General features: G+C 48.4%; 1 protein-coding gene and 1 pseudogene across 1 annotated transcript in view; both read left to right on the top strand.

Annotated features, from left to right (window-relative positions):
• LOC140426554 (complement factor H-like) overlaps positions 1-16,128 on the top strand; it is a 254,444-nt gene that overhangs the window by 41,633 nt on the left and 196,683 nt on the right. Inside the window, exon 3 of the mRNA XM_072511479.1 lies at positions 7,652-7,757. Coding sequence (XP_072367580.1) covers positions 7,652-7,757 — 106 coding nt within the window. The remainder of the gene's footprint in view (positions 1-7,651; positions 7,758-16,128) is intronic.
• Positions 837-1,568, top strand: LOC140427220 (nucleosome assembly protein 1-like 1 pseudogene; annotated as a pseudogene).

Genomic DNA, 16,128 nt, shown 5'->3' with positions numbered 1-16,128 from the left:
GAGGCTATTGAGGGAAGAAGAGCTTCAATTCGAAAACGCTATCAAGGTTTGTCATGCCATTGAGTTAGCTGCACAGCAGATTAGTACACTCAACCTGAAACATTTTGCCGCCAATCTGGAAGAAGACACCAGCACCAACAGTACTGAGACACAATTGAATAAAAATACATGGTCTCAGTGCGGGCGGTCATTTTAAGCGGCCAACCAGATCCGCCATTTTATGCAACTGATGTGGCAATCGATATGGGCCACGGCAATGTCCAGTATTTGGAGGTGTGTTCCAAATCATTTTGCGAAGCAATGCTTTTCACGTCCAGCAGTGGACCAAACAGGATCAGTCAACATGATTGATGAGATGTCCATTGAAGTCCTGTTTTTTGTTGATCTGATTTTAACTAAGGACACAATGAGTCAGAATATGCAGAGTGAAGAAGTCTTACTGACCAGTTGTGGCAATAGTGAAGGTAATGCTGATATAATCGATGGACAATTGCAGTGATGTTGAATGTTACATTGATCAAATGCAAGTTTGACACGGGAGTGAGGGTCAACCTTCTCAGTATGTTCGATTAGAACAGGCTGCGAGTCAAACAAAACTCGGCAATCAAACAAGACTCCTGAAAGATTACAATGCCAATGAAATTGTGTTGCTGGGAGCATGTGAACTCGAAGCATGGGTGCACAATAGAAGTCATTTCATACCATTTCCCATTGTGGACACGGAACGCAAGTCCATCATAGAAGCGGACGCGTATGAATCCCTGAACCCAGTTGAGCAGCTATACATTCCAGACAGCACTGCGACAGAGGATCATTGCAACTGGCAATGAGATATAATGGCGCAGTTATCCGATGAGATACGAGCGAAAGTTAAAGTGGAGGAAGATAAACCAGATGAAGAAATGGAGGAGCCAAAGGGAATTCCAGAATTCTGGTTAACAGTCTTCAAAATTGTGGATTCGCTCAGTGACATGATACAGGAGCATGACGAGCCTATCTTAAGGCATCTACAAGATGTAAACGTAAAATATTCAGAGCCTGGACAGCCAATGAGCTTTACTCTGGAGTTTAAGTTTGAACCAAATGAGTATTTCACAAATGAGGTAGTCACTAAAACATACCAGATGGAGTCGCAGCCTGACGAGTTAGACTTTTTTTTCTTTGATGAACCAGAAATCACGGGATGCGCAGGCTGCCAGATCAACTGGAAGAAAGGACGAAACATCACATTGAAAACCATTAAAACGAAGCAGAAGCATATGGGCCGGGGCACTGGTAGAACAGTAATGAAAACTGTACCAAATGACTCTTTCTTCAATTTCTTCAGTCCTCCTGAAGTTCCAGAGCATGGAGAGTTGGATGAAGGTTCTGCAGCAAGACTCGCTGCTGACTTTGACATTGACCACTTCTTGTGTGAACACATAATTCCACGTGCAATGTCATACTTTACAAGAGAAGCCATTGCGGATTATGATGATTACAACAATGATAATTACGATGACCATGATTACGATGAGGAATGTGAAGACTCAGATGATGAGCCAGAAGAGAATGACTATGAAAAGTGATTCAGTTGCTTTGGCGGTCGTGACTAGATGATCACAAGGCGCACTCAATCTGTGCAGGACAACGATAAATGTGAAAGCTCTAGGATGGCGTGTGCAGAGACTGAAAGTGAGATTGCAGCAGCAGATACATCACTTGAGACCAAATCAATTGCGAACAACCAACTGAAGAAATAATCCCAATTTTGGAGAAATTGGCTCCAGAGCAGTACGATGAATCATTCTATGCCCACAGAATGGCAGCAGACTCCCCAATACTCGAGGCCACTCCACCAAAAGACTTGCAGGAAGAACTGATGGATACATCTGCTTGCAGTTCGTCAATGAAGGGCGAAGCGTGTATTGTTTTATATCAAATGAAGATGAGCCACTAATTGAGGCTAAAACACAAAGTGAAAAAGCAACATCCAATGTTGAGGACACTGATCCAGCTAAGATACCGGAATGCGAGGGTCTGCTGAACATTCCTGAAGTCACAAACTTGCCTGCAACTGCGAAAGCATCCAAAAGTATACTGACACTGGATGCATCACCAGTTGATGGGCATGCAGTTCAGCGGTCGAGCACAAGCACTGTGGATCAACCAAAACTCCTCAATCCAGCAAAGGCTCCAGAATCAGCTTGCACAACAGATTATCCAAAAGCAGTTACTACGGCAAAAGCACCAGAAGCAACTAGTCCCTTGGCCGAGACCAGTGGCAAGGATAAAGCCACCAAAGCCAAGCGGAAAAGGTGATGCAAAGAGCGGCTTATTGAAATGAGAAGGAAGGGGAAAAGAAGAAGGGTTGACGTCACAGTTGGTCGACTGGGTAGCACCCGCAACAGTGAAGACACAAGCATCAGCAATAAGGCTGATATGCAAGAAAACACATGGAGATGGAATAGGAAGCATTGCTTCAAAAGATTGAAAAAGTTGGTGATTCAAAAAAGACCAACCAGAAAACCGGTCTTCCGTAAGTTGAAGCAAGATTGAGTATCCGGTTAAGGTTCAGGAGACCAATGGGATGATGTCGTTTTGAACGTGTAATAAACTGCACAAGAAACGTGTTTAAAAATATGAGGCATATCATGTTTTGTAAAGCGCAGTTACATTTGTCTGTGTGACCTGTTTAAAATTAGTGTGCAGATCATGTTTTGTAAAACACAGTTACATTTGCAGATGTTAACAAAGGAAGGGGGATGTGGAGGTATGCCTGTGCCCAGTTGTGTATATAGTTATCCATCAATGTATCTGGGTATCGATACGACCTCCAACCAGTAGGTGTGGATGAGATCTACCATGTGACTCTGGACATCGAGTAGTTGGTAGAAAGTCGTACTAAAGGGCAGTCACACTAGAAGTAGCCCCAGGAGAATTCACTGAATTCAATAATTAGTTACCGTTTGTATTATAGCTCCTTAGCTAACTTTCAACGTGTTCATCTTGTTAATAAATTAACTTACTAGTCAAAGAACTGGATGTTCTGTGTTGATCATTACCACGGCCATAACACAGAACAAAACAACTGTGTCCTTCCCTGTCACTGGGACAAAATCCTTGAACTCCCTCCCCAACAGCACTGTGGATCTATATACTATCTATTTGGGCAGCTCAGTGGCACAGTGGTTAGCTCTGCTGCCTCACAGCACCAGGGACCTGGTTCCAATCCAGCCTTGGGTGAGTGTCTGTGTGGAGTTTATACTTTCTCCCCGTGTCTCCGTGGATTTCCTCCAGGTGCTCCGGTTTCCTCCCACAGTCCAAAGATGTGCAGGTTAGGTGGATTGGCCATGCTAAATTGCACCTTAGTCTCCAAAAGGATAGGTGGGGTTACTCGGTTATGGGGATAGGGTGGGGGTGTGGGTGTAGGTAGGGTGCTCTTTCAGAGGGTCGGTGCAGATTCGATGGGCCAAATGGTCTCCTTCTACACTGCAGGGATTCTGTGACACCATAACGCATGGACTGCAGCGGTTCAAGAAGGCAGCACATCACCACCTTCTCAAGGACAATTAGAGATGGGCAACAAATACTGGCCTAATCGGCGACACCCACATCCTGTGAAATAACTTTTCCTCAAATTGCAGGGGAAACAACCCAGCAACTCTTTCTATATTCCTATGCTCATACCTACTGCTATAGCATTACTGGCAGTAACCTCAGTTGAAAAGACTGCAAGTTGTCTTGGAGGAGCACCTTGAATAACTCGGGGGGGCCTAGAAGGCCTAGCTTCAGATTGCACCATATGGCTGCAGCAGGTTGGGCTGGTTGGCTGACATGCATCCTGAAAGAGAAGAGCTGATTTGTTTGCCTTGGAGCTACTGCCATTCTCCTGCAGCGCTGTGCCTCAGTATTTGTTGGGCAACAGATTGATGGACTGCACTGCTGCCTTGGATACCCCTTTTGAAAACTAGTATCTATGTTGGCAGCTTCCACTGCAGCCGTCAGAGAGTTCATTGTTTTACATGGAGACTGAAACATCAGACAGTGTACCATGGTCAGTTCCATAGATGTATAGATGGAGGTCACCACTCATTCCATATTGAAAAAGGATGGCCTTGAGAAAGTTAGCGCTGAACTCCTTCATGCTCCTGGACATGGAGCATAGGCATTCTGGTCCTGTTTCCAGTACGCCAAGCAATTGGGTCTATGCATTCGACGGTCGTCTGTAGCCTAGTTAATCAAAGCCCTCAGGAGACCTTTGCAGCAGAACTAGTCTGTGACCTTACCCTATGGTGAGGGAATCTGCAATATCAGTTTCCCCCTCCCCTATCTGCAGTGCACTCAGGTCCAGTGTCTCACCATATGCAGATTCTTCCCCTATGTAGATCCTTTCCTCTATTCTATCCTCAAAAATAAGTGCAGTATCAATACTGGAGCTGTTGGTGTGTGATTGAGTGACAGTGTTTCTATATTTTCAGTTTCATTTTCCCCTTCCTTCATTAACTGAGCCGGTTAAAAAAGGCCAAACATTGGGTTATGGTGAGGGGAAACAAGAAAGTAAGAAGTGGTGCCTCCTGTTGTGTGCTGTCTTCCTCTGCAAGAGAAGGAAGTACATCAGTGTGTGTCGTTTAGCTAATGTGGCTATCATTGTTGAATAGTTGGCAGCATGTGCAATCTGTGGGTGTAGGACTGCAACAAAGCTAAGGTGTGTATGGATGAGCTAAAGTAAAATTAATGCTCGAGTTGAATCCTAATTAATAGAGAATGTTGGTGGGTGGCTCATGAGGGTACAATGAATTTATCAGTGGATGAGACAAGTGGTGGAGCTGGAAGGATATGATGAACTCACTGAACTTAACAATTCATGCAAAATCATTACAACTTCGTCCTGCACTGCATCTAGGTTCATGGAGCTATAATTCTGACATTGACATCTATTTCTTCTCGCTGCCTTCTGAAACATGTGCCTGGAGGGCCACCTGCCCCTCTCTCAGAACATTCTATACCATCCACTAAGACATTCAGCTTCAGAAAACCTTGGTGCACATTTTCTAACAGTTCAGCCATTTTACAATCTTCCATAGGACATGAGAGGTGCAGCCGTGCTAGGAACTCAGAATATTGAACTCTCTGCCAATGCGTGTAGACAGTGAACAGTGCGTGAGGGGGTGGGAGGGGAAGCTGCTGTCTGCACACATTTGTCATGCTGTCTCCATTGTAGTGGGTTAATCAGGCAACATAGAAAATACAGCACAGAACAGGCCCTTCGGCCCACGATGTTGTGCCGAACCTTTGTCCTAGATTAATCATAGATTATCATTGAATTTACAGCGCAGAAGGAGGCCATTCGGCCCTTTGAGTCTGCACCGGCTCTTGGAAAGAGCACCCTACCCAAACTCAACACCTCCACCCAACACGAAAGGGCAATTTTGGACATTAAGGGCAATTTATCATTGGCCAATTCACCTAACCTGCACATCTTTGGACTGTGGGTTTCCTCCCACAGTCCAAAGATGTGCAGGTTAGGTGAATTGGCCAATGATAAATTGCCCTTAATGTCCAAAATTGCCCTTGGTGTTAGGTGGAGGTGTTGTGTTTGGGTAGGGTGCTCTTTCCAAGAGCCGGTGCAGACGCAAAGGGCTGAATTGCCTCCTTCTGCACTGTAAATTCAATGATTATGTATGATTAATCTAGGACAAAGGTTCGGCACAACATCGTGGGCCGAAGGGCCTGTTCTGTGCTGTATTTTCTATGTTCTATGTAATCCGTGCATGCAGTGCTGGGGGTTATCTAAATTAACCCCTCTGATCTTTGTCACATTTATCTAGTAAGATATAGACAGCCAGCATACATTACATGTACAATAGCTGGCAGGCCTAAAGGAAAGGATTCAGTGGTTGCCTTCGCAAATCTGTAATAAGTCTGTAAAGATATTCAAACAAATGTGATTATTAACATATAGACATATTTAATAGATGTGAATAAATCATGCTGATATACCATAAAGGTTACAAACCACCAAAATCTGTTTGGTGAACTTATAGTTAATAAAAGTTGGAAAGTAGAATTCACTGCAATGGTAAAATATTATATTTTGGTAACCAATCATTCTTGATATTAGTCAATAAGCATCAGGTTCACATGGAACATGACCGATTCCAATCAAAAATGGCTAATTATTCTTTATTGGTCAAACTATTGTGATGACGCTTGAATACCTAGCTGAATCTGAAGTTGGGAACTCCCTGATGAGCCTTGGGCCTCTTGAGGATGCGCCAGCCAGGAAGTAGCCCCACATACGCATTTCATTTATTTGACCTTCTTCGGCTAGATACCAGTCCTGCCCAACCGCACATAAGCAAGGAAAAGTAAACAGCGCAAAAGGTCAGCTGACCTGAACTGGAACACATCAAGTAGGTGACCCAGGAAACAGGACACTGGAGGGGGACTGGGGGAGGTAAGAGATGGGAAAACCATGCATGGGAAAATTCAAGCATCAGGAACTGGTCCCATTAAGTTAAACCAAAATAAACGAGGAGAGAAATAGGTTCTTAGTTAAAGGAAGAGCTGCAGTAGGCAGACTTGAAATGAAGTGGCTGGAGAGAAGCCCTGGAGATCTGAGAAGACAACCAAATATTCGTGACTCTGTGCTGAGGGCTGTTGGGGCAAAGGTACCCCTTTGAAGCAGAGGTGTTCTGCTTTGCATGGCCAAATATCTGACAGCGTTTTTGGAAAGTAACCCTCGAACGTACTCAAAAATCCAGGGGAAAGAATCTCAAACGGCAAGATTGGCATCCTGTTTGGTGGGCCATTGGTGAAGCCACCCAGGTTGGGATGGCTTTTGGATTGGAAGGTGTTCCAAGGCAATATCTTCAAATATGGAAATTGGAAACCGTCCTGGGAAAGACAAAGTTTCAGTGAGATTGTTGACTCACAATGTGACAACGTTTGGGTGGGTTGTTGAGAAATCCATGGAATCTGCTTTGTCGCCTGTCATTTATTGTTCAGTGTGTGTCAGAGAGAGAAAATGGTGATTTTAAGCTATCGTTAAGAAAAGCTACAAGGTTATTGGGACAGTAGTTAACTGACTAATTCTTATACTCAATAAAGTCACCAGTTTAGCAGAGGGACCATTGGAAGATTGAGTTTAGGGAACTCACTTGTTTGTTCTGCAGTTGAAGAAACAGTAAGTTTCGAGTGTGGTGTTTGGGTGCCTCAGAGCGAAATACGATTTGGTGGAGAAGCATCAAATGAATACTCAGGAATTTACCAGAAGAAAACAATTTGCACATGTGCCAGTCCCAAGCGAGAAGCTGGTGTGTCAAACGAGTGGTAACTCTTCACTTGTTTATTTAGCTGTAAAGGTATTGCTAGTGTAAAGGAATAATGGGAATTCAAATCATCATCTTGCGTTTTTATTGTGATCTTTCCAAACTTTTTATCTGGTTTAATATAGTTCACTTTTCTGGTTTTAATAAATGTTTCATTATTTGTATTAACAGTTCATCAGCAGACTCCTGTGAATTTGTTCAGTAACTTACCATCACAGTTTCTAAAAAAAAAGTTAGTGACTATTAACTCAGGTTTCACTCTGGGATCTGAATTGTAACTAGGATCATAACACCATCAATTAATTTTCAATACGATTTTAATCCAATCTCAATATCAGTAAAGCCTTGCGGAAGTCCTGGAGATATTCTACATGCAACATTTCAGCTCATAAGAGGTGATGACCTGGTGTTTGGAGCACGCATTGAATACATATGTGATGAAGGGTAAGAGTTGTATTATAATAATCTGCTTCTAACTATTCTCAGGAGAAAGAAGTGCGAAATGATACGCTTCTTTCTCTAATCGTTTATTTTAGGCTCAATGATGAAAGTGTTATTGCTTCAATAAATCTGCTTGATCTTCTATACAGGGTACTAAATTTTAAAAACTACATTGAGATAAAAAATATAGTCACAAAACTCTCCGTTTCAGAAACTAAGTGTTGACACTGGGACTGAATCGGGGGTGTTCTACGACAGCAAAATTGGCCTTGTTCCCAGAGCAATTCATGAACCATTAAGGGGCTAGCACAAGAGCCACATGGAACATGACCGATTCCAATCAAAAATGGTGTCTGATTTGCCAGAGTCAGGATTATCACTCGATAGGCTGTCAAACTGCAGCCGCATATAAGCCGCCCCCATACACACAAATCCCAGCCAACAAGATGGCAGCAAGGAGAGCGGCACCGATGTTCCAGACGTTGAACTCGAGACTCTGTTGGACGCCGTGGAGGAGGTTGCCACCCACCGCCATGCACCAGGCCTGGGCACAGGTGGGGGAGGTTGTGAGTGCTGTGGGCAACACCGCCAGGACTGACCAGCAGTAAAAGAAACTGCACGACCTCCTCAGGGTGGCCAGGGTGAATAAGTAGCACTGCGCCCCAGGCAATAACCCCCAACTCACACACCCGTAACCTCACTTCTCCCCACCCCCCCTCCCCCCACCACCAACTGGGCGACCAAACCCCCACCCTGCACCACCTGTCAGCATCCATTCTGGCTGCCATGTTCGGCTGCCCTGGCCACGAAGGCCACCAGCTACTGTATGCGTCCGACTGCCTAGCACTGTGCGATTTCTATCTCCCGCCCCCCAGGAGAAGTTGTCCCACAACCGCTGTGGGATAGAGAAGGGGGACCGCCGGATCTGCAGCCCCTCACTGCAGCTGAGCAGCGGGCACTGGACCTGATTGGTGAGCCCGGGGAGAGGGCGGTCACCGAGGCGGAGGTCGGCATCAGGTGAGCAAGTGAGACCCCGCTGAGTTGCAGTTCCCCATGGCACATGTGTCACCACCCCCACCCCTACATCCACCACCCCCACACCACCATGCCCAGCCCGCACAGTCACCACCACCACCACCCGCCACCCCACCCCATGGTCCAATCTTGCGTCTTGTCATGTGTCTTGCAGAATCACATTGGCGTGGTCCAGTCACAGCGGGTCATGGCTGAGGGAGTCAGCGGCATTGCCTGGGTACTGACCGATGTGGCACTGATCCAGAGGGAGGTGGCACGGTCACTGGCTTGTGTAGCACAGACTCAGATGGTGGTGGCAGAGTTGCAGCGTGATGTGGCGCACTCCCAGAGGGAGGTGGTCCACTCCCTGTACTCCATGGCAGCGAGCATCGAGACATGGTCGGGGCGGGCGTGGGTCTCCAGGGCTGGCAGAGTTACACAGCGGGGGAGCTCAGGGGTTAGCTCCGCTCACACCCCCATCCCATGGAGTAGCTTGGACGTCATCGGGCACCCCGATGGAGGAGGAGGTGATGAGGCCCATGCCCGTGACTCCCGCAAGGGAGATGCTGGAACAGCACAATGCCACGGACTCCTCCCCCCCCCCCCCCTCCTGTCCCTGGGGCAGCTGGTGGGCAGCAGGCAGAACAGTGCAGCACCACACCACCTGGGACACCCGAGCAGCAGCCGGGCCCATCCAGGCACGGTCGCCCAAGAAGATGGTTGCCAAAGGGGGCCCACATCACAGAGCGGTAATCGCAGTACGCTGCCTTCACTCCTGATGTACCACCTGGGATCCACCTAGGTGTAACGTTAGGGCCCATAAGGGCAGAAATGTAGACACCAAGTAAGTTGGCACGGGTGCAGCACACAGTATAGTGGGAGGGGCTAGGGCACAAAACTGTTTAAATATGTTCACTTGTTCACATTAAACTCCTGTTCACAATGTTATAACCTGCCTCGGCGCTCTGTCAGAAGGTTGTGAGGGATGGGATGGGCTTATCTGGGCTGGCTGCATAGGGGTGGGAGGAGGTGGGAGGGGGGTGGGTGGATTTTAGGGGTGGGTTTAGCCCAGGGACCCCGCAGTTAAGCCAACGATCACCCCTCTGTGTGCCACTCCCATCCCTCCACCCCACCCCCCCCCCCCCATCCCCCCCACCTACCCACCACCATCCGCACCTGCACCACCCAAAGATTCGGTGGGACCGTGTGTTGGAATGGCCAGCTCGCATGTAGGGATCACCCAAGTGGACGGTGGAAAGTGCTACCGTGGGCAGGAGTCAAACGTAGTTGAACGATGCAGAGCACCAGAGCTCATGGGTCATCACCAGCCTCCATCCCATGGACCAGACCCGCTGTTACTGTCAACCCAAGGCCTGCACCCCATAGTGAGCAGGTAGGAATCACAGAGGGGGTTGCAAGGGAGATGAGGGATAGGTTGAGCAGGGAGGGTGTTCATGGGAGAGGTGGTTGGCCAGGGGGAGGGGGTTTTAGGGATGGAATATCCGTACCACTGGCCAGGCTCCCTGGTCGGTGATCCTGGCAGTGATTAGAGTGTCCCATGCGTATCAGCCCAGGTGCACACATTGTGCGGCCTCCCCATGTCCTGCCTATCCTCAACCTCCCCCACATCCTTGTCACCAGACAAGGACTGACGTTCATCTTACTCCTCCAGCATGTCGCCCCTCTGCTGCGTGATGTTGTGGAGTATGCAGCAGGCCACCATGATGTGGGAGACCCACCTAGCGCTATACTGGAGGGCACCTCCAGAGCATTCCAGGCACCTGAATCACATCTTCAGGATGCTGAAGCACCGCTCGATCACCCACCTGGTCACAGAATGGGCGTCATTGTAGTGGGTCTTGACATCGGTCTGTGGCCTCCGGATGGGCGTCATCAGCCATGATGGCAGTGGATAACCCCTGTCACCCAAGAGTCAACACACCATCCTCGAAGAGGCCAAGAAGCGTTGAGTGTACCAGGCTGAAGGTGTCGTGCACACTTCCTGGACATCAGGTGCAAATGTGCATGATGCGCATCTCACGATCACACGCCAGTTGCACGTTCATCAAGTGGGATCCCTTTTGTTTTGTGAAGACCAGCCTGACATGCATCCTGTCGATCACAGCCTGGACCTGGGGCATCTCGGCGATGACAGCGAACCCCGCTGCCCATGTGGTGAAGTGTATCAATGTAAATACATGTAGGCTAGCTAGACACTAGAGGGAGCACAAGAGACATCACACACACACACACTCAACCAATAGATCAAGTAGATAGGATACGACCAATAGACATTCACAATACACAAGGAGGTGACACGACCACAGGGGGGCATTACACCAACCAATATATAAAGGACACAACACACATGATCTGCCTCTTTCCAGTGGAGACAGTCAGTGCGAACAGACACAGAGTTGATTCAATATTACACCCACCACATGGATTGCAGCAACTGGTTAGTCAATCTGGGTAGCTATAGTAGGATTAGCAGTAGTGTCGAACCCGAGTAATAGAAGTGTAAATAGTTTAATAAATGTGTTGAAGTTATCTCCATGTCTGAACCTTCCTTTGTCAAGTGCACCACAAGGAAGCCGCTTATGTTACACCTACAACATAACAAATCATGGTCCCAGGACTGAACTGTTTCAATCCAGATAGCCATACCTCAGCGTACAGTGACAACCAGCAACAATACCCAGGCAAGATGCTCAAGATCCGGGTTCCACAGCAGCTCCAGTGCCACGGCGATCTCCGCAAAAACTGGCGGGCATTCCGGCAAAAGTTTGAAATCTTCCTGGTGGCAGCTGAACTAGAAGACCTGGCCGGTGCTGAAAAAACAGCTTCTCCTCACCATCGCCGGTGCCAGAGCAGAAGAAATCTTTTGAAAATTCAAGTTCTCCAAGGGGCAAAACAGGAGCGACTTCCAGGCAGTCCTGGACAAATTCGGCAAATACTGTGAGGAAAACACACTCCAACCTGCAAGAAAAGGTAAGAGAAGCGCCAGTACTCACCTCGATGCCGAGATCCCGGAGCAGAGAAGTTTTGATCGGTGGCCATCTTTCTAAAGGGTCTGCACTTGCGCAGTTGCGCGAGAAGCGCGCAGAACGGGAAGGTCCGAGAAGCCGCGCATATGCAATCACGAAAACGGCCATCGGTAACAGCGATCTGCGCATGCACAATCGCTTCCTAAGCGCTACATCACATGCGTCATGACGTCAGAGGCCCCGGACCACGCCCATTTAAAGGGGAAATGCCCCAAATCAAAGAAAAAATCTTTTAAAGCAGTAAAACAACCTTCCTTCACCTGGAATGACAGCACAATGCCTCAAATTGAACCAGGAAATAAAATTAACCTCCGAAGAACCCTACAACAAGCAGTTACCTTCGCCCAAACTGATGATTCCGACCTTGAATACTTCGATACCGACCTTTACATTTTCTCTGGACCTCGCGAGCCCAATGCCAGCTCCGACGCAAACAGTGATGAGATGGTCCTAGAAGACTACGACTCGGATGAACCTTTCACCTTGGGAGGCTACCCCAGTACCAAATCCGAACCGCAACTAGACGTGTTGCACATTGGCGACTCCCGTATTGAATCCAACGCAGACGTGGATTCGTTCTTCGGATTTGAGGATCTTCAGCCCAGCAGATATGACATCCCAACTCGTGAGTGCAGGATGATGCTGCAGCCTGAAACCAAGAGACAGAGAGCGGTACAAGCCCACAGAGAGCGGCCTGCTGCCATACAGAGCGTGGTCCACGCACCACTCAGGGTTCACGACTCTAAGAAAGCAGACACGCAAGACTCCACACCACAGTCCTTGCACGAACAAGAAGTGACTCCAGTGTCACAAGCCTCCACAGCGAGCTCGTGGACAGACTCCACGATAGAAGAAACGCAAGACTCCAAAGTGCAGTCCTTGCACACACAAGACGTGACTCCAGTGTCACAAGCCTCCGCAGCGAGCTCGTGGACAGCCTCCACACTAGAAGCAACGCAAGACTCCGACGCGCAGTCCTTGTAGGAATAAGACCATGAAGGTCTAGCAACCTCTTCTGACCAACTAGCGGCAGATGATGCAAGTCTGCCATGCTCAAGTAAACAGCAAGAAGACTACGACAGTCTACCACGCTCCAGTGCACAGCAGGACGACCATGACGGTCTATCATGCTACAGTGAAGAACAAAGCGACGATGACAGTCCAAGCCCAAATGAAGGACAACAGCAAGATAATGACAGTCCACCCACATTGTTTGCACTACCAGATTAAGACTCTGACAATTTACCCAACCCAAATGAACAACAAGCAGATACTGAGGCTCTACTCACGGTATGTGAGACGAGTGACGACAGCATACCACTTCCCCTGCAAGATGTGCAAAGTGACAGACCTCAGCTAGTGTGTACAGAGGCACTCAACGATCACTGTGAGACCACTGGTGACTCCGGTGACACCATGATACTTCCGCCCTCATTCGCTCGATCCTCTCCACAAGTCAATGCATTCCTGCATGTTCCGACTCCAGACGGGCAGCTTCAAGAAATCTCAGCTGACTCCAGTGAACCTGCTAAGACTCCGGACGGGGAGCATCAACAAACCAACACTGACTCAGTTAAAACAGACAAGACTCCAGATGGGGAGCAACCATAAGCCGACTCGGATTCACGTAAGCCGGACTTTATTCCAGACAGGGAGTGCCGCAACCTCAGTGATGGCACGCTCAGGGTGACAGCAGATGCCACGACAGGAGATGGATCACTTAACAATCACACTGGGTCAGTATTAACAAGCAGCGGCTAGAGTCCAAGAGGAATACACCAATATTCACCACGGCTAAATCCACACATTTTTTCCACACCAGCAGTGCAGCCAATGACAGCTCATGCTGGACAAACCCAGTATTCAGGCATGCAGCAGCCAGCAGTCTATGCAGCATATTCTCAAACAGGCCAGCACTACGGATTGCCCACTAATGGGATCAAGACTGAAGGAGGTCTACCGCAAGCGCAATCTGCACTACAGACTGGATGCCTCAGTTACAGCCCAGGATTTGCTGCACCACAGCCTAGCCAGACGGCATATTCCTATCAGATGCAAGGTTCTAGTTTCACACCATCACCAGGTATTTATGCGAGCAGCAATTCTGTTTCCAATTCAACAAGCTTCAACGGTTCTCAGCAGTATCACCCTTCCAGCACAGCGTGTGGCCAGAACCAGTATGTACAGTCTTATCCCACTTCAACATATGGCACGTCCATGACCTCGAATGATACTGTTGATGGTACCTCTTCAACGTCAACACCTTATCAGCTACAAGATGCCATCCGACAGCACCATCACAAACATCGAAAAAAGAAAGGGACTCCAAATCAGACAGCAAAGTGATTTGACCACTTCTTGGTTCCTGTGGCACAGGGATGTTGATGGCGTTCATAACCAAGAGAGTCATTTGACCATGATGATTGATGGTTTTTGGACTCACACGATTGATTTGGACTTATTGTTTAATCATTGTTCCCATGACTTGTATATACCTTACCTTATCTACCTGTTCTTTGTTCAATTTTCTCAAAGTGTGCAGAAAATATGTAACATATAAAAAAAGGGGGAATGTGGTGATGTGCATCAATGTAAATACATGTAGGCTAGCTAGACACTAGAGGGAGCACAAGAGACATCACACACACACACTCAACCAATAGATCAAGTAGATAGGACACGACCAATAGACATTCAAGATGCACAAGGAGGTGACGCGACCACAGGGGGGCATTACACCAACCAATATATAAAGGACACCACACACGTGATCTGCCTCTTTCCAGTGGAGACAGTCAGTGAGAACAGGCACAGGGTTGATTCAATATTACACCCACCACGTGGATTGCAGCAACTGGTTAGCCAATCTGGGTAACTATAGTAGGATTAGCAGTAGTGTCGAACCCAAGTAATAGAAGTGTAAATAGTTTAATAAACGTGTTGAAATGATCTCCACGTCTGAACCTTCCTTTGTCAAGTGCACCACAAGGAAGTAGCTTATGTTACACCTACAACATAACAAATCAGCCCAGACGTCCAATGTGGACTCGGTCCACATTGAATTTGATGTATTGTGGTAACCAGGTATGTCGGGCTTCCGTGATAGCACGGATGTGCCAGGCACCGAGATCTGAGAGATTCCAGACAGGTCCCCACTTTGTGCCTGGAAGGACTGCGTGACGTAAAGGTTCAGGGCGACCGTCACCTTTATGGCCACCAGGAGTGGATGGCCATAACGCTTCAACCGGCATCTCCTTCCCACCTCCTCCTCCTCAGCCTGTTGGGCAGCCAGCTCTCCATCCTCGCTGGCTGGCTCCTGTTGCTCTGTGGCAGGCTCGCTGCTGCAGTGTCCCGCTCGAGCATCTCTAGCTCATACAGACTCAGTGCATGCCCCAGAGCTGTGGCGACCATAATGAAGGCCACCATTCCTGGTTGATTTTTGGAGTCCATTGTCTGCAGGGGCTAAAAGGCAGACATGTTAGCATGGTGCATACCCCTGATCCTAACCAGGTCCACCAGGCTACATGGTGGCCCTGGTCTGCACTGCAGCCCCTGCACCCGCATTTCCCCTCCACCATCCCCACATCCACCCCTGGCTGTTCCCCCTGCACCCCTGGCCCCATAAGTGCCTGCCACCATGGGGGCCTCTGACCCTGGCGCCCATCCCTGCTGCTAGAGGTACTGATAGCTGGCGCTACCCTTGCTAACGGTATGCTCCAAGGCCCCGATCTGATGCCCTCCTTCAGGGGCTGCTGTGGCTGATGTCCTTGTGTGGGCTGTGTGCTGCCCCACTGGCGGGTGTTGAATGAGAGGGGGGTTGGTGGGGTAGGGGCTAGGGCATGGGGATTGGTGGGGTGGGCGTATCCATACAACCAGTGTCACTCTGCACAACCAGGGGCCATGGTGGGCAGTCAGTGGGGTGCACAGCAAGATGGCTGCCTTACAGGCCGCGTCAATGGCGGTCAATGCCTGCACACCTCAGTCCCGTGAGGGTCACCCTGATCCCACCATCCATCCCATGGTTGCAAGGGGCATTATTTTGGTCAAAGGGTAAAAACAGGTGTTAAATGTGCACCATGTTAATTGGAAACGCCTCTTTGAAAGGGCTGGGCTAAACATGTAATTTACGGGCTCATTGATGATTTTCCTGATGTCAATGTGCCAACAAGCATGGAGACTGACAACTGCAAGACTCTTTTTGAACTGCTGATTAGATGCCATTTCCCCTGAAGGTCCGAAGCGCGACAGCTGTGAGTAACGGCATCCCCTGGTGCAGTTCTTGTTTTCTGCCTCTCCCGCTGTACACCGGCCTC

Source organism: Scyliorhinus torazame, chromosome 7 (assembly GCF_047496885.1).
Source record: "Scyliorhinus torazame isolate Kashiwa2021f chromosome 7, sScyTor2.1, whole genome shotgun sequence".
Taxonomy (NCBI): domain Eukaryota; kingdom Metazoa; phylum Chordata; class Chondrichthyes; order Carcharhiniformes; family Scyliorhinidae; genus Scyliorhinus; species Scyliorhinus torazame.
Note: the sequence above shows the minus strand (reverse complement) of the source record. Positions and strands in the feature narration are given on the sequence as shown.